The 18,737-nt window shown below is 39.9% G+C and overlaps 1 protein-coding gene across 1 annotated transcript in view; it reads right to left on the reverse strand.

Moving 5' to 3' along the window:
• Positions 1-18: 18 nt before the first annotated feature.
• LOC139726525 (mucin-5B-like) overlaps positions 19-18,737 on the reverse strand; it is a 43,698-nt gene continuing 24,979 nt past the window's right edge. Inside the window, exons 25-40 of the mRNA XM_071637506.1 lie at positions 13,459-13,620; positions 12,594-12,701; positions 12,186-12,421; positions 8,658-8,865; positions 7,606-7,929; positions 7,023-7,193; positions 6,246-6,350; positions 5,706-5,941; positions 5,099-5,306; positions 4,040-4,363; positions 3,457-3,627; positions 2,679-2,783; positions 2,140-2,375; positions 1,535-1,742; positions 636-959; positions 19-224 (exon numbers count right to left, since the gene is read on the reverse strand). Of these exons, the coding sequence (XP_071493607.1) occupies positions 34-224; positions 636-959; positions 1,535-1,742; positions 2,140-2,375; positions 2,679-2,783; positions 3,457-3,627; positions 4,040-4,363; positions 5,099-5,306; positions 5,706-5,941; positions 6,246-6,350; positions 7,023-7,193; positions 7,606-7,929; positions 8,658-8,865; positions 12,186-12,421; positions 12,594-12,701; positions 13,459-13,620 (3,317 nt within the window). The 3' untranslated portion in view covers positions 19-33. The remainder of the gene's footprint in view (positions 225-635; positions 960-1,534; positions 1,743-2,139; positions 2,376-2,678; positions 2,784-3,456; positions 3,628-4,039; positions 4,364-5,098; positions 5,307-5,705; positions 5,942-6,245; positions 6,351-7,022; positions 7,194-7,605; positions 7,930-8,657; positions 8,866-12,185; positions 12,422-12,593; positions 12,702-13,458; positions 13,621-18,737) is intronic.

An 18,737-nucleotide genomic window follows, 5' to 3' on the forward strand; every position in this document is an offset into this window, starting at 1 on the left:
AAATTTTGCGTCGTTGTTCAATGTCAAGGATCTTCAAGATTTTGAATACTTACAACAGGGCACACATTCGTCATCAATGAGCATGGTTCCTTCAGGACAGAAACAGCCATTGACTCGCTCGACAGGACATTCTTTGTTGTCGTCATGGAAACGTGTACACTCGTCATGTGGAGACGGAATACATTCACACTCGTGGTATTCCATAGGTTCCTCACAGTGGAATGCTGGTGGGTTGATAAACAGCAATCAAATAATAGTATCAGACAGGTATCAGACGTGTTGATTACATGCTTAAATAGCTTTAGATTATTTACTGAGTAGCTCTACAATAAGAGGCTATAGCAACGTCTTAAAATAACCTACAAAAATGTAACGCTAATTCTTCTTCATTCTTAATTACCTTGATTGATAGGATGTGTAAAATATTTTACAACACCTTCTCAGGGATTCTATACTGACGGAGAAAGTATGTGGAAAAGCAAATTCCAAACAATCCCAAACAAATTTCAGTATATTGATACATAAACACAACAAATCTTCATGTTTGTTTCAAACAGACCATGATGACACGCTCCATTTGTAAAAAAATAAAAAAAAATAAAAATCATACTGATGACTGAATGATAAGAACTTACGACAAAAGTCTTCCTCTCGCCAGTCGATACACACACCAGCTCTAGCACACGCGATGGCGTAGTACTCGAATGCGTCGCACGTAGTTTCGTTGGAGAAACACTCGTCGTAGAGGCAGTTCCTGAAGAATGGGTCTGGTGAAACAACCTCGTGACACACTTGGAATTCGGGCCGCGTGTACAGCAGTTTGCACCAGTCCACATCGGGTGGGTTCGGGCAAGGAGGTACAGGCTCGCCGCAGCCACAATCTCTCCGTTCTTCGATCGGTACCCATTCACAGCAGTCATTGTCCTCTTCACACGTTGTCTCATTGACGCCACAGATCCCTGTTTGTTTGTATTGGTTTAGTTTAAGTATAGACTATTTATAATATTCTCGGTGAAAAGCAAAAATCGTAGCAAAAATTGCTCATACATGTAATTTTGTGTAAATGGAAAAAAGGTTAAAAGTGGCACGCATTGTAGCAAATAATAGACCAACTTTTGGAGCATAAGAGATCAAATGGGTAAAACGTACTCTAGTTTGAGTTTAAAAAAAGGGATGAAATTTCTTCGATTTCTATGGATATTTATTACTAAATGAACTAAGTTTGGAGTTGGCCTTGATTTGCCTGGCACAGGTGTAATTTGTCAGTCCCTTATATTCCGAGAATCAGTGCCGTAGATGTTTTTATGAGTCAACAGTTACTCATTGATTTAACGTTTATTCGTTTTGGTTTTCCATTATCACTGTTTCAAAAACGGTATTCAGTTATAGATAATAGAAAGATAAGTACTAAATCAATGAATCAATAGACATACTTCTTTTTGAAGCTTACCACTCAAATTCACTCCAATAAAAACGAAAAAGTCAACTTTTCAATCTACCCCAAACTAGGAAAAAAAGGAAATGTGTGGATTACCGCACAGTCCCTCTGTGCTGTTGTAGTATATCTCGTAGGCAACCCGAACGCTGAAGTAGTGCAAGTCGAAGGGGACAAAACGGACTTCCAGGCGGATTTCGGGTGCGTAATAGACGACGAAGATACCGTCAACCCAGATGTCGAAGGTAGGATTGAAATCGCTCACGGGTGCAGTATATGGGTCTCCGTCTATGTCGACACGGTTGTGCTTTATGATATAAGATTTGATGAAAAAGCACAGTCAGCAACTTAATTGACATTGGAGGATTCAAACGACTTCTTTTGAAATTTCCTGTGTAACAGCAGTAAATTCATCGTTTGAAATATCCTTTGTTGATCTTCACAATACAGTAATGTTGTTTGACAGTAGCTGTCTAATCCTAATAACCCTCATTGTTACTTTTCCTAAATTAAGTTTTAGGATTATCGCTGTCGTGATTCATATTCTTGTTGCACCCATACATTGATTCCTACTTAAGCCAGTATTTCGTTCAACAATAGTGCAACAGCAGCGCGGCAGTCGGTGTACCCGAGTAGAAAGAGATCGATCAGTATTCTTCGGAACTATGAGGTACTCGAAAAACATCGAAACACGTTATACCTACCCCTCCGGACGTGTGGTCAGACAACAGTACGACCGTATGCCCTCCGTATATGATTGTAAGCTGCTTAGGACACGTTGTACCGGGGAACCGTTCACACTCCACGTTGGTGATGAGTACCGTGTACTTTGGTGGTTTGCTGGAATCTTCGCTCAGAACGTACGTGCAGTTGCCCTGGTGATCAAAGTCGTTACCATTGAAGTCTCTGTAGTGAGGATCGCCGTATCCCGTGCAGATACCTTGAAGAACAGAGCACGAGTATTGATGTTACAGTGTTTTGGGGTGTCATGGCGGAAGTAATAAGGTTTAGATTTCTTAGTGTAATAATAAAAGTAAATTACGCATTTCTGACTGAAAGGCAACTTCCAAACATGCCTTCTCTGAGATGCCTTTGAACAAAAACAGCTAAATTTCAAAAATTTCAGACTTCGAACCTGTAACAATTTCAATCATATAGAAAAATGTGAAAGTGACTCCTGGCCAGGCAGCTACCGGTACGATCAAAATGGTTTTAAGGTTGGAATAATTTTTCGATTACTTACATTCATTGCGCGGTGGTACATAAGCTGTTGGTGTGAAAGTGGGTGTAGGGGGCGCGGTGGTGGCAGGCCTCGTCGTAGGCGTGGAGACGGATTCTGTGGGTGTGGCTGTAAAACAGAGAAATTTTTTGTTCACAAGTACAACAAACCGAAGTGCTGTAAGAATGTCAACTTTATATTATTGATCTCTACACAACTTAAGTCTTTGCGAGGGACCTCATTTGGGTGTTCCGACGATAGCCTTAAAGAAAGCGAGTTTCCTTGATCTCTTGACTTCGTCTCTCGTGACGTCACTCTGATCGCTTTAATTCCGATGAAGACAACCAGTGGACCTTTAACATAGGTTAAGATTATTCTTTAAGATATTCTCATGAATTGAAAATTAACTTGTACGCGAAGCAATAGGCGCAACATAATGTATATACGTGTTATCTGTTTTCAGTTTGGCTATCTATCATGTCTATATTGGAAACATTTCTGGATTTATCTCAGCCCATATCCGCTTGTCTCGCTTGTTTCTCATTTTTCATTCTATTTATCTATCTGTCTAATTGACACTTCCTTTGAACTAAAGTTTGTTTTCTTTTACCAGAGTTCCTGCAACACATACACTAGCATGTTTATAACCATGTATATTTCGAAATACCTAGTAGTCTCACATTTCAAACGAATACAAAAATCTGTTGAATCCGCATCAGCTCTTGGCATCTCGTTACTACTCTTGCGTAAAATTTTGCGTCGTTGTTCAATGTCAAGGATCTCCAAGATTTTGAATACTTACAACAGGGCACACATTCGTCATCAACGAGCATGGTTCCTTCAGGACAGAAACAGCCATTGACTCGCTCGACAGGACATTCTTTGTTGTCGTCATGGAAACGTGTACACTTGTCATGTGGAGACGGAATACATTCACACTCGTGGTATTCCATAGGTTCCTCACAGTGGAATGCTGGTGGGTTGATAAACAGCAATCAACAAATAGTATAAGACAGGTATCAGACGTGTGGATTACAGGCATAAATAGCTTTGGATTATTTACTGAGTAGCTCTACAATAAGGGGCTATAGCAACGTCTTGAAATTACCTACATAAATGTAACGCTAATTCTTGTTCATTCTTAATTACCTTGATTGATAGGATGTATAAAATATTTTACAACACGTTCTCAGGGATTCTATACTGACGGAGAAAGTATGTGGAAAAGCAAATTCCAAACAGTCCCAACTCAACGGTCCCAAACAAATTTCAGTATATTGATACATAAACACAACAAAACTTCATGTTTGTTTCAAACAGACCATGATGACACGCTCCATTTGTTTAAAAGAAACTATACCGATGACTGAATGATAAGAACTTACGACAAAAGTCTTCCTCTCGCCAGTCGATACACACACCAGCTCTAGCGCACGCAATGGCGTAGTACTCGAATGCGTCGCACGTAGTTTCGTTGGAGAAACACTCGTCGTAGAGGCAGTTCTTGAAGAATGGGTCTGGTGAAACAACCTCGTGACACACTTGGAATTCGGGCCGCGTGTACAGCAGTTTGCACCAGTCCACATCGGGTGGGTTCGGGCAAGGAGGTACAGGCTCGCCGCAGCCACAATCACTCCGTTCTTCGATCGGTACCCATTCACAGCAGTCATTATTCTCTTCACACGTTGTCTCATTGACGCCACAGATCCCTGTTTGTTTGTTTTTGTTCAGTTTAAGTATAAAAAATGCATAATATTCTTGGTGAAAAACCAAAAACAAACACAAAACAAAACAAATAGAATAGCACAAGTTGATCATCCATGTGATTTTGTGTTACACACATTAAGGCAAATACTAGACCACCTCAAGCGGAACGTAATTTGCTACGTCTTTAATCTCTTACATTTTCTCGCGATACATCTATAAGTATGCAGCTGAAACCCAACCCCACCCCTTCTTGGACATGTCATCGCAAAGAGAAATGTATCATTTACTATCTACTGAGGATCAGTGCCGTATGTATTTAAAAATCAACACTTACCCATTTATCCTTTTAGAAGTTTTGAATGTCACTGTTCTAAAAACTTATATTCCGTATCAGGGCAATCCCCCTTTAATAGTCAGAGTAAAGATTTGGGTTAGGGTTACGTTTAGGGTTAGCGTGTGGGTTAGGGCTAGACTTAGGTGCTAGAATTAGGTTCAAGATTAGGATTAGGGTTAGGGTTAGGGTCAGGGGAAGGGTCCAGGGTAATTGCCCAGGGGGTAATTGCCCTAGACGCTTATATTGAGTTCTAAATCTTAGACAGATATCTACTCCGCTCTATAAATCAATATAAAAGGCATTCTTCTTTTCAAGCATACTAAACGAATTCAATTTAACAAAAACGAAAAGACATGCTTTCTTATCTACCCCTAGCTAGGAGAAATGGAAACGTGTGGATTACCGCACAGTCCCTCTGTGCTGTTGTAGTATATCTCGTAGGCAACCCGAACGCTGAAGTAGTGCAAGTCGAAGGGGACGAAACGGACTTCCAGGCGGATTTCGGGTGCGTAATAGACAACGAAGATACCATCAACCCAGATGTCGAAGGTAGGATTGAAATCACTCACGGGTGCAGTATATTGGTCTTCGTCTATGTCGACACGGTTGTGCTTTTTGATGTAAGATTTAATTAAGAAGCAAAGTCAGCAACTTGACATTGTAGGCTTCAAACGACATGTTTTGAAATTTCCTGTGTAACAGCAGTAAATTCATCGTTTCAAATATTCTTCATTCGTTGATCTTTACAACACAGTTATGTTGTTTCACAGTGGTTGTTTAATCCTAATAACGCTCATTATTATTATTCCTAAGTTCACTTTAAGGATCATCGCTGTCGTGATTCACATTCTTGTTGTTCCACCCATGCATTGATTCCTACTTAAGCCAGTATTTCTTTCAACAATAGTGCAACAGCAGCGCGGCAATCGGTGTACCCGACTAGAAAGAAATCGATCAGTATTCTTCAGAACTATGAGGTACTCGAAAATATCGTAACACGTTATGCTTACCCCTCCGGACGTGTGGTCAGACAACAGTACGACCGTATGCCCTCCGTAGATGATTGTAAGCTGCTTAGGACACGTGGTTCCGGGGAACCGTTCACACTCCACGTTGGTGATGAGTACCGTGTACTTTGGTGGTTTGCTGGAATCTTCGCTCAGAACGTACGTGCAGTTGCCCTGGTGATCAAAATCGTTACCATTGAAGTCTCTGTAGTGAGGATCGCCGTATCCCGTGCAGATACCTTGAAGAACAGAGCACGAGTATCGATGTTAATGTGTTTAGGGGTATCATGGACGGAAGTGATAAGGTTTAGATTTCTTAGTGTAATAATAAAAGTAAATTACGCACTTCTGACTGAAAGGCAACTTCCAAACATACCTTCTCTGAGATGCCTTTGAACAAAAACAGCTAAATTTCAAAAATTTCAGACTTCGAACCTGTAACAATTTCAATCATATAAAAAAATGTGAAAGTGACTCCTGGCCAGGCAGCTATCGGTACGATCAAAGTGGTTTTAAGGTTGGAATAATTTTTCGATTACTTACATTCATTGCGCGGTGGTACATAAGCTGTTGGTGTGAAAGTGGGTGTAGGGGGCGCGGTGGTGGCAGGCCTCGTCGTAGGCGTGGAGACGGATTCTGTGGGTGTGGCTGTAAAACAGAGAAATTTTTTGTTCACAAGTACAACAAACCGAAGTGCTGTAAGAATGTCAACTTTATATTATTGATCTTTACACAACTTAAGTTTCTGCGAGGGACCTTATATGGGTGTTCCGACGATAGCCTTAAAGAAAGCGAGTTTCCTTGATCTCTTGACATCGTCTCTCGTGACGTCACTCTGATCGCTTTAATTCCGATGAAGACAACCAGTGGACCTTTAACATAGGTTAAGATTATTCTTTAAGATATTCTCATGAATTAAAAATTAACTTTCACGCGAAGCAAAAGGCGCAACATAATGTATATACATGCTATCTGTTTTCAGTGTGGCTATCTATCATGTCTATATTGGAAACATTTCTGGATTTATCTCAGCCCATATCCGCTCGTCTCGCTTGTTTCTCATTTTTCATTCTATTTATCTATCTGTCTAATTGACACTTCCTTTGAACTAAAGTTTGTTTTCTTTTACCAGAGTTCCTGCAACGCATACACTAGCATGTTTATAACCATGTATATTTCGAAATACCTAGTAGTCTCACATTTCAAACGAATACAAACATCTGTTGAGTCCGCATCAGCTCTTGGCATCTTGTTACTACTCTTGCGTAAAATTTTGCGTCGTTGTTGGATGTCAAGATCTCCAAGATTTTGAATACTTACAACAGGGCACACATTCGTCATCAACGAGCATGGTTCCTTCAGGACAGAAACAGCCATTGACTCGCTCAACAGGACATTCTTTGTTGTCGTCATGGAAACGTGTACACTGGTCATGTGGAGACGGAATACACTCACACTCGTGATATTCCATAGGTTCCTCACAGTGGAATGCTGTTGGGTTGATAAACAGCAATCAACAATTAGTATCAGACAGGTATCAGACGTGTGGATTACAGGCATAAATAGCTTTAGATTATTTACTGAGTAGCTCTACAATAAGGGGCTATAGCAACGTCTTAAAATTATCTAAAGAAATGTAACGCCAATTCTTGTTCATTCTTAATTACCTTGATTGATAGGATGTATAAAATATTTTACAACACGGTCTCAGGGATTCTATACTGACGGAGAAAGTGTGTGGAAAAGCAAATTCCAAACAGTCCCAACTCAACGGTCCCAAACAAATTTCAGTATATTGATACATAAACACAACAAAACTTCATGTTTGTTTCAAACAGACCATGATGACACGCTCCACTTGTTTAAAAGAAATTATTCCGATGACTGAATGATAAGAACTTACGACAAAAGTCTTCTTCTCGCCAGTCGATACACACACCAGCTCTAGCACACGCGATGGCGTAGTACTCGAATGCGTCGCACGTAGTTTCGTTGGAGAAACACTCGTCGTAGAGGCAGTTCCTGAAGAATGGGTCTGGTGAAACAACCTCGTGACACACTTGGAATTCGGGCCGCGTGTACAGCAGTTTGCACCAGTCCACATCGGGTGGGTTCGGGCAAGGAGGTACAGGCTCGCCGCAGCCACAATCTCTCCGTTCTTCGATCGGTACCCATTCACAGCAGTCATTATTCTCTTCACACGTTGTCTCATTGACGCCACAGATCCCTGTTTGTTTGTTTGTTTGTTTTTGTTCAGTTTAAGCATAAAAAATGCATAATATTCTTGGTGAAAAAACAAAAACAAAAATAAAATAAAACAAATAGACTAGCACAAGTTGATCATTCATGTGATTTTATGTTACACACATTAAGGCAAATACTAGACCACCTCAAGCGGAACGTAATTTGCTACGTCTTTAATCTCTTACATTTTCTCGCGATACATCTATGAGTATGCAGCTGAAACCCAACCCCACCCCTTCTTGGACATGTCATCGCAAAAAGAAATGTATCATTTACTATCTACTGAGGATCAGTGCCGTATGTATTTAAAAATCAACACTTACCCATTTATCTTTTTCGAAGTTTTGAATGTCACTGTTCTAAAAACGTATATTCCGTATCAGGGCAATCCCCCTTAGTTAGAGTAAAGATTTGGGTTAGGGTTAGGTTTATAGGGTTAGCGTTTGGGTAAGGGCTAGAATTAGGTTCAAGATTAGGATTAGGGTTAGGGTTAGGGTCAAGGGAACGGTCCAGGGTAATTGCCCAGGGAGTAATTGCCATAGACGCTTATATTGAGTTATAAATCTTAGAAAGATATCTACTCCGCTCTATACATCAATATAAAAGGCATTCTTCTTTTCAAGCATACCAAACGAATTTAATTTAACAAAAACGAAAAGACACGTTTTCCTATCAACCCTTAGCTGGGAGAAGTGGAAACGTGTGGATTACCGCACAGTCCCTCTGTGCTGTTGTAGTATATCTCGTAGGCAACCCGAACGCTGAAGTAGTGCAAGTCGAAGGGGACGAAACGGACTTCCAGGCGGATTTCGGGTGCGTAATAGACGACGAAGATACCGTCAACAAAGATGTCGAAGGTAGGATTGTATTTTTGCACTGGTGCGGTGTATGGCTCTCCGTCTATGTCGACACGGTTGTGCTTCATGAGAACAGATTAAATTGAAAAGCAACATTAGTAGTTCCATTTTTTTTTGGGGGGGGGGGTTCAAGCGACTTATTTAGAGCTTACCCATGTAAACATAATAAATTTATCTTTTCACATATCCTTGGGTAGTGCTGCCCACCTTCAATAATTTATACAGTAAAACGTCAATTCAAATTCGTGATATTCTTCCGTCGAGATGTTTTCACCTCGGAGGTTCTGATCCTGCTCGAGTATGTACGCCCATGATTTTTTTTTAAATTATGGCTACTACTAAAACACTGATCAAGTCAGTGCTTATTTACGTCGATGTAGGGCAATTTGTCAATCAGTTACACTAAAAACATCTGTTTGACATTAGTAGGCTAAGGGCAATAGCCCTCATCATTGGCTTCTTTTTTGTTGTGGTTGTTGTTGTTGTGTTTGTTGTTGTGGTTGTTGTTGCTTGGCCTAGTGTGTTCGGAGGTGACTGATATGTCAAATCTGAGCTGTCATGGCGCCAATTTCACACTTTGAGCCGGTGGTTAATTGGGTGGTCTCGAGTATCTAGCTGCTCTCGCTTTCCTTGCTACCCGTTGTTTTCGACTGTGGCTCTGCGATGCTGTTTGGCTGACTTGGCACTACTGATCAGACAACGCCATAAAAGTCGGTCTAAGGCAAGGTCTTCCCAAGTTCCGACAGGAATTTTGAGGCTCTTCAGGGTGGCCTTCTGGCAATCTTTGAAGTGGAGCTTGGGACGTCCATCTTGGCATTTCCTTTCTGCTAGTTCACCATACAGAAGGACCTTGGGGATGCGTTGGTCATCCATTTGCGGGACATGTCCTGCCCATCTTGTTTGTGCCTTCCTAAGGAGGGTGTGAATGCTGGTCATAATGGCATGGGTGAGGATTTCTGTGTTGGGAATGTGATTCTGCCATCTGATCTTTATTAGTCTGAGGAGACAGGTTGTGTGAAATGGTCCAGCTTTCGGCCATGTCTGCTTTATATGGTCCAGGTTTCACAGGCGTAGAAAAGTGTAGTGACGACTACTGCCTGGTAGACCTTGCGTTTGGTGCTGAGGCTGATACACATTCGCTCCCAGACATTTTCTCGGAGCCTCCCGAAGGCACTGCTAGTCTTAGAGATTCTACACTTGATTTCCACGTTAATGGTGATCTGACGTGACAGAGTGCTGTCCAGGAATGTGAACTTGTCAACATTATTGAGCACTGTACCATTTACTCTGATAGCAGATTTCTGGTGGGGCTTGTCAGGGCAGGGTTGATACATGACTTTGGTTTTCTTGGTACTGATGGTGAGGCCAAAGTTGTCGCAAGACCTAGATATTCTGTCAGTAGTCGCTTGCTTTGCCTGTTCACTGGAGGCACTGGGAGCACAGTCGTCGGCAAAAAAAAAGGAAGTCTCTAACAACTTCTTTCATCTTTGATACTGCCTGTAGTCGGCACTGATTAAAGAGTTTACCATCTGGCCTGTATAGATCTGATAGCCATTTCTTCCTGACAGTCATGGAAGTCATCAATGGGCATGGTAGAAAACATGATGCTGAAGAGTGTTGGCGCTAGTACGCAGCCCTGCTTGACACCGTTTGTCACCGAGAAGGCCTTTGATGTTTCACCCTTATCCTGTACACGGGCCGTCACACCGCCATGGAACTGGCGTATCATAGTGACGAAGTGCTCTGGACATCCAAACTTTGCCAAAATCTTCCACAAGACCTCTCTACTGACTGTATCAAATGCCTTTGTGAGATCAACAACGGTGGTGTAGAAGTGCCTGTTCTGTTCTTAGCACTTCTTTTGAAGCTTTCTTGCTGCAAAGATCATGCCCGCTGTGCCTCTACCCGCCCGGAATACTCACTGACTTTCGGGAAGGTGTCCCTGCTGGATAAGGCGGTTGAGAAGGACTTTGGCAAGAATCTTGCCGGCTATGGACAGGAGGGACATGTCCTGATGGTCGTCACAGAACTGCTTCAAGATCTTGACAATTGTGTACAAGTGTTTTCAAGGGAAAGCCCCTACTTATCTTAGATCTGTAATCATTCCATACTGTTCTGCTCGACCTGGACTACGTTCAAGTGCAGATAGCACCTTACTCCATGTACCCAAAACCAACAGTATAGCGGGGGACAATGCTTTTGTGAAGGCTGCACCGCGATTGTGGAACGATCTACCTCGGTTTGTCCGCATTTCCCCATCCCTTGATGTCTTCAAGAAGAATCCTAAGACTTTCCTTTTTGATGCTAATCTGTGACTGAATTTTGTTGTGAAGTGCAGTGAAACCAGCCATTGACTGTGTAAGGGTGCTAAATAAATTATCCGATTGCATTGTATTGTATTGTATTGTATTGTATTGTATTGTATTACCTTAAATTTCCTTTTGTAAATGTGTTCAATGAAAGCATCAATGGGGTCCTGGGGTATGACACTCTGCTGCCTTATGGACTGAAAGATGTCTATCAGCTTTCGGGTGAGGAAAGGGCCTCCTGACTTGTACAACTTTGCATGGACGGCATCGATGCCAGGTGCCCTTCTGCAGAACAGTTGAAAGATGGCCTTCCGAGTCTCTTTGAAGGTGGGTGATGTGTCAAGTCCCTGGTTGACTGGGATCTGTGGGAGGTGTTGGATACCTTCATCATTGATGGGGGGATGGTCGATTCAAGACAGCCTCGAAGTGTTCAGCCCAGTGCTCAGGGATCTTAGCACGATCTGTGATTAGTGCTGCCCCGTCTGCAATAGGCAGGTGGGGAAGGAGCTGGAGGGCTGAGGTCTATAGAGGGCTTTTAATGCGTATAAACGTTTAGAGCCTTTCCTGTCAGCAGAAGCCTGAATTTCCTCAGCTTTGTTACTGAGCCACTTGTTCTGCATCTTGCGAAGCTTGGCCTGAACTTCCCTGCAGATGTTGGTGAAAGCTACCCTCGTAGGGATTGATGAGAGGTCACTCATCGATTCTGCGAAGACGGTGCTTTACGTCCAGTAGGGATGATATGTGCTCATCATTCTAGTCAAACTATTCTTGATTTCTTCTCTTTGAAGGGCCAGATGCTCAAAGGCGGTTAAGTACACTACCTGCCTGAGGGTAGAGCAGTCGTCCTCCACAGGAGAGCTACCTAGCTTGGGGTCTTCCAGTTTACTTTTCAGGTCACTGACAAGGCCATCCCTAACCATTTCCTTCTTAAGTTTGAAGACATTTAGCTTCTTGTACTTCTTATATCTCTGACTGCAACCGTAGTGCAATCAGTGCACCCAAGTAGAAAGAGATTGTTCTGTACTCTTCAGAACTACGAGGTACTCGAAAACATCACAACACGTTATACCTACCCCTCCGGACGTATGATCAGACAGCAGTACGACCTCATAACCTCCGTAGATGATTGTCAGCTGCTTAGGACACGTGGTTCCGGGGAACCGTTCACATTCCACGTTGGTGATGAGTACCGTGTACTTTGGTGGTTTGCTGGAATCTTCGCTCAGAACATACGTGCAGTTGCCTTGATGATCAAAGTCGTTACCATTGAAGTCTCTGTAGTGAGGATCGCCGTAGCCCGTGCAGATACCTTGAAGAAAAAAAAAGTTAATGTGGTCACTGGTCACACTCAGGTGTCGTGAAATGTAAGGAAAATAAGTATGTGATATTTAAAAATTGAAAGTCGACGTAAGTATCGGCCAGCCACTCTGATGGCTGCCCCTTCAATTTTCTTAGATTGAGAGAATTACACAATCACTTACAGTCATTGCGCGGTGGTATATAAGGTGTTGGCGTGAAGGTGGGTGTAGGGGGCGCGGTGGTGGTAGGTGTGGTTGTCCTTGGCTTGGTAACAGGTACCGTGGGTGTGGCTGTAAATAGAGAAAATGTTTTTCCATGATGAAACTAGCCGAAAATTAGTTTCACTGCTCAATATGTTACAATTGCTAAGATAACTGTTATAAATGGACATATAACTCTAACACCTTTCGGCTGGATAATCCAATCCAATGTTATGTTTAAGGTCAAAATATGACCGACTGGTCGAGTTAGCACCTTTACCTATTCTCATTGTTCATTTTATCTACTCATATATTTTACAGCACATCACTCATTTACCAATTATATGTTATTATTGTACGTCGTTTTACCTACCCAAATGTAGCATATTAAGTCATTTATGTTTTCCTCATAGTCTGTACATTTTCGCATAATCTGTACAGTTTTCTTGCCTTTCGCAAATATACTATAAATATGAGCATCAGAGTTTGACTTCTATGCGACATTTTGTTACTTGCATTAGCCATGTGACCAGTAAATGCACAATGACTTGCAAGATAGAAAATAAATTTCTTTGGTTATGTTATTCACATGTACCCTTTTACTGAAGTACCGTTCTGTCACTTTTCAAGCGTCCATAGTTTTCTTCGTCATATGTTATCATTTATGTGTTATGATATGATAACATTTAATATCAATCTACTTTTCAGGTATACGCTATCCCAACTAATATAACACTGGAAATACATACACGATTTTGCCATACAGATAGATGAATAGATTAATGGACTGATGGAAAGATAAATAGACAGACATATAGATAGATAGATAGATAATCGAAACACTTACGGCACGGAATACAGGTGTCGTTCCGGCGGGTATAGCCAACCGGACAGAAACAGCCAGAGATTGGCTCTGTCGGACAGTCCGCGCTGAATTCCCCACAAGTGGCATATTCCTCGTCCGGACATACGCACTGTCTGAACTCGAAGGGTGGCTGGCAGTTGACAGCTAAAACGAGGAATGGTGAAGATAATCCACGTGTAATACTTTATCTTCCTGGCGACATACGTGTACTGCGAAGTGCTCTCCAGGTAACAACTCACACAACTGGGTGCGCTCGCAAAACATCACAGTTCAAAGATTGTTACCAGCACCACACATGGCTTCTTGTGTGTAGCATTGATCTGCACGACCTCTAGATCCAACACGGCATCACGCCATATTTTCATAACATGTTCATGTAAAATCGTGGAACTATGTAAAATACTCTCAATCAAAGTAGTATAAACAATAACCGTTAACGATGTAACAAATTCCATTTCAATCTACACACCTTTAATCATCAGCAGGCCCTGAATCTGTTCGGTGGTTTTCTTTTAGTTAGATGTACATCATATATGTAATATGCAAGCAACCGGCTAGGGGACTTTAAAGCCAGGAAAAAATATTTTTGTTTTTTATCCAAATTAAAAAAGGATATTATTTTATTACAGGAAACCCATTCGACTGATAAGGATGAAAGTTTATGGAAGAACCAATTAAGAGCCGATATTGTATTCAGTCATGGAACCTCCTCTAGTAGGGGAGTGTGTATCATATTTCGGAAAACCCCACATATAAAATTGATAGAGACAGTGAAAGATTCTAACGGGAGATTTTTGTTGGTTAAAATGGAAGTATATGGAAAAAAATTTATGATATGTAATGTATATGCACCAAATAATGAAAAAGATCACATGCATTTTTTTAAAGCTGTAGACTTGACTATACAAGAATATTATGATGCTGATCAGACAATATTAATAGGGGGAGATTTTAATTTTATTCAAAATTTGGCATTGGACCGAGAGGGCGGTAATATGAAATCCACTTGGAAGCACTCTTGTGAAATAATAGAAAATATTAAAAACGTTTATCATGTAATAGATATCTGGAGAGACAAGAACCCGTTATTAAGACGATTTACTTGGAGACGCTCCAATCCTTGTGTTCAGTCAAGACTGGATTTCTGGTTAATCCATGAGTCTGTACAAAATATGGTGACAGATTGTGATATGGTCCCCTGTGTTTTGTCAGATCATGATTTTGTGAATTTACATCTGAGAATTAAAACGTACACTGTGGGCCCATCTTATTGGAAGTTTAATAACAGTTTACTTAGTGATGTTGAGTATGTTGAAAATTTAAAGGGACATTATGAGATGTGGGTAAATGAATGGGAAGATAAAAATGATAAAGGAAAATTATGGGATTGGTTAAAATTCAAAATACGAGAATTTACAATCACATTTTCTAAAAGGAAGAAAAATATAAAAGAAATTAGAAGAAAAGAATTAGAACAAGAATTGAAAATAATAAATGACATGGACCCGACAGAAATGAATGAGCAAAAATGGGATAAGAAAGAGAAAATTGAACAGGAACTTAACTGCATGTACAATTATTTAGCAGAGGGGGCCATATTACGTTCAAGATGTACCTGGTACGAGAAAGGAGAGAAGAGTACAAAATATTTTTTATCATTGGAAAAGACACAAGCACAGAGTACAAACATAGATGTATTAGATACAGGTGAGGAACTTATTGAACATCCCCATCATATACGAAATTTTGTGATGAAATCTTTTGGTAAACAGTTTGAAAACAGGGATACAGTGTCTGACAAAGTGAGTTATGATTACATAAAAAGTTCCTGCTTAAAACACCTCACGGAAGATGAAAAGGCCTCTTGTGAAGGCCTGATAACACATGAAGAGGCAAGGGAAGTCCTCCTTGGGATGTCAAAAAATAAAACACCTGGTAATGATGGCTTATCGGTGGAATTTTATGAGACATTTTGGCCTTTGATTTCTAAAGAACTAATAGGATCATTTAATCATGCTTTTGAAAAAGGAAGTATGTCCGTGTCACAGAGGCAAGGAATAATTAAATTGATTCCTAAATCCAATAAAGATAAGAGATTATTGGGCAATTGGCGACCAATCACTTTAATAAATGTGGATGCAAAGATACTTTCTAAATGTTTAGCGAAACGTATGTCCAAAATTATTGGTAATTTGATAAATCCTCAGCAAACAGCATTTATTAAAGGCAGATATATAGGTGAAGGTATAAGACTGATTTCAGATTTAATGTTTTATGCAGATGCCAACAATGTATCTGGAATTGTGTTAGCATTAGATCTTACCAAACCATTTGATTCACTCAGTCATAGGTATTTATTACAGTGTTTAGAATGTCTTAATTTTGGTCCGTCAATGATACAATGGGTGAGAACATTGCATGCAGGTATAAATAGCTGTGTATTGATAAATGGCTTTACCACTGGTTATTTTGAAATTGGAAGGGGTGTTCGCCAAGGCGACCCCCTTGCCCCCCTTTTATTCATATTAGGGCTCGAGATATATCTAATGAGATTGTTAAATAATCCAAATATTATTGGAATGGAGATGCTCGGAAAACAGATTAAATATACAGCTTACGCTGATGACATAACATGTTTTTGTAAGGATACAGAATCATTATCAGTATTACTAGAAAGCTTTCAAGAATTTTCTGAGATATCAGGCCTTTGCCTCAACCGAAGCAAATCAGAAGGAATGTGGATAGGAAATGATAGACTATCGAAAGAAAAGCCACAGATGATAAAGTGGACAGACAATGGTCTTAGAATTCTTGGAATCTGGTTTTCATATGACAAAAAAGAAGCAATCCGAAGAAACTTTGAAGATCGATTGGGTGAGATTAAGAGAACATTTTTTATTTGGAAAAATCGTAATTTAACGTTAATTGGTAAAATTCAAATTTTGAAAACATTTATTATGTCTAAGATAATTTATTTGATGTCAAACATTGAAATTCCTCAAGATTTTGTGAAAGAAGTAGAGAAGTTAATGTTTTCATTTTTATGGAATGGCCCAGATAAGATTTCAAGGTCAACTATGTATGCACAATATGCTGAGGGTGGTCTCAAATTCCCCAATTTACAATGTATGATTGATACGCAGTTAGTTAAGTGGGTTAAAAGATATTATGGAAATCGTAACCATCAATGGGTGCTATTGGGAGATTATTTCTTAAAAAGGCTTGGTGGAATTCTAGTGTTTCAAAGTAATTATTCCCTTGAAACTATTGATAAGAGGGGTATCCCTCCATTCTATGAGAATATTCTACAAATATGGTTAAAGACAAACATACATGAGGATTTTATTGGTGATGAAAATAGCCAAGCAGACATCCTACAACAACCAGTATGGAATAACCAGAATATTTTGATTGATAAGCACTCAATATTCTGCAGCCCGTTTTTTGAAGCAGGTTTATGTTATATATATCAAATATTTAGTATTGATGGACGGCTCATTGATTTTGAATTTTGGTTAAGGAAAGGAGTGCCAAGCAAATATAATATGATGTATATGGCAATTGTAGACTCTGTTCAAAAATACTCGAAATGTTCCTTCAATACACTCCTATTGGAGATGTTTTGGAAAGAAGAAGTGGCTCAAAAACAAAAGGATCTTATTATTTCACAGTTACAAAATGTGAAATCAAAACCAATATATGAGGAATTTTTAAAAGAGATTAAATCAAGACCTGTTTGCGAAACAGTTTTTGCTGGCAAGTATGGAATTCAACCAGAAGATTGGACACAAATATATATGTTGCCATTTACATGTACAATTGAAGTAAAATTGAGAGAATTTCAGTTCAAGTTGTCGCATAATATACTTTACACAAATGAAAGATTGTTTAAGATGAAAATATCAGAATCAGAGTTGTGTACGCTTTGTAAGTCATGTGCTGAGACCCCTGTACATCTGTTTTTTTATTGTAAAGCTGCCAAAGAATTACTTCAAAAATTTGTGGATGAAATTGGTACGATCTTTCATGTCAAATTAGAGGATTGTACAAGAATTAGAGTAATGTTTGGATTCATCAAAGACTGGAAAGGGCCCCACAGGAGTTTATTGAATCATTTAATATTGTTATACAAAAGGTACATATATATTCAGAGATGCAAAGATACAGGTGTGAAATTTCATGGATTGACAGCATTTATTGTTAATATCCGATATATAGAATCCAACATTGCAAAACGAACAAACAAATTAAATTTTCATTATAAGAAATGGTCCCCTGTAGAAAATATTTTTTAGGTCATTGTAGAAGAACATACAGTCGACTCTCGTGATAAAGAATATCCATATGGCAGAACCCCGACGTGATGGGGTAGTTTTTTGGGGGTCCCAGGGTTTGAAAATTTTCCTATTCAGAGGTATTTGCGCCCTGGATACGGCAAGGTTTCAAAAGTGACAAGATCACGGTGATTTCGCTGGGCCCAAGGAGTTTATTGTAACGAGAGCTGACTGTATCTTTAGGATATTGTTCAATTGTTGAAGAGTTTGATACCCATCTTTTACTGTTGTTGTTGTTGTTGTTGTTAATTTGTTAAACAAAACATGATTTGTAATATGATTTTGTATGTTATGTTGTATAATGAAGAGGAAATAAATAAATTTGTAAAAGAAAAAAAAAGGGAAAAAAAAAAAAAAAAAAAAAAATATGCAAGCAACCGGCCCGGGCACACCATTAACCACCTGAAGATCGGTGTAATGACGACCTGTCATAATGGCCCAGACGAAATCCGCAAACTACGAGAAGAGCAACTAATCTATCGCCTCAGCTGCCTTCACCCCAATGGACTGAATGTTTCTTTCCGTTCTTTCTCCGTTAGGGAATAATCCTTCTTTTTTATCTTCGTTTCCTTCTCCCTCTCTCTCTTTCTCTCTCTCTCATCTGCAATTTTCTACCTCCTTGCTTTGTGACGTGCTTTCTCTTTGTTCTTTGTGACGTCCTATTTTGTACGCTTCTTGTATTTTCCTTACCTTCCTAGTTTTCTTTGTGACGTCCTACCTTGTGCGCTATTTGTCTATGTGCGCCCTTGTGCGCTTTTTGTGTTTGTGCGCATCTTGTTATGGACGCGCTACCATCACAGTGACGACGCATCTTTTATTTTGATCTGCTTCAAAATAAAGTGTCAAATGTATTGACTTGACAAAGCCCTATGGGCGAAAATTCGTCAAATTTACGTCTCCAACGGAGTTTATATTGACCTACTGTTG

This window comes from Diadema antillarum, unplaced genomic scaffold (assembly GCF_040938485.1).
Source record: "Diadema antillarum isolate AM-2024a unplaced genomic scaffold, OU_Dant_1.0 seq00000086_RagTag, whole genome shotgun sequence".
Lineage (NCBI taxonomy): Eukaryota > Metazoa > Echinodermata > Echinoidea > Diadematoida > Diadematidae > Diadema > Diadema antillarum.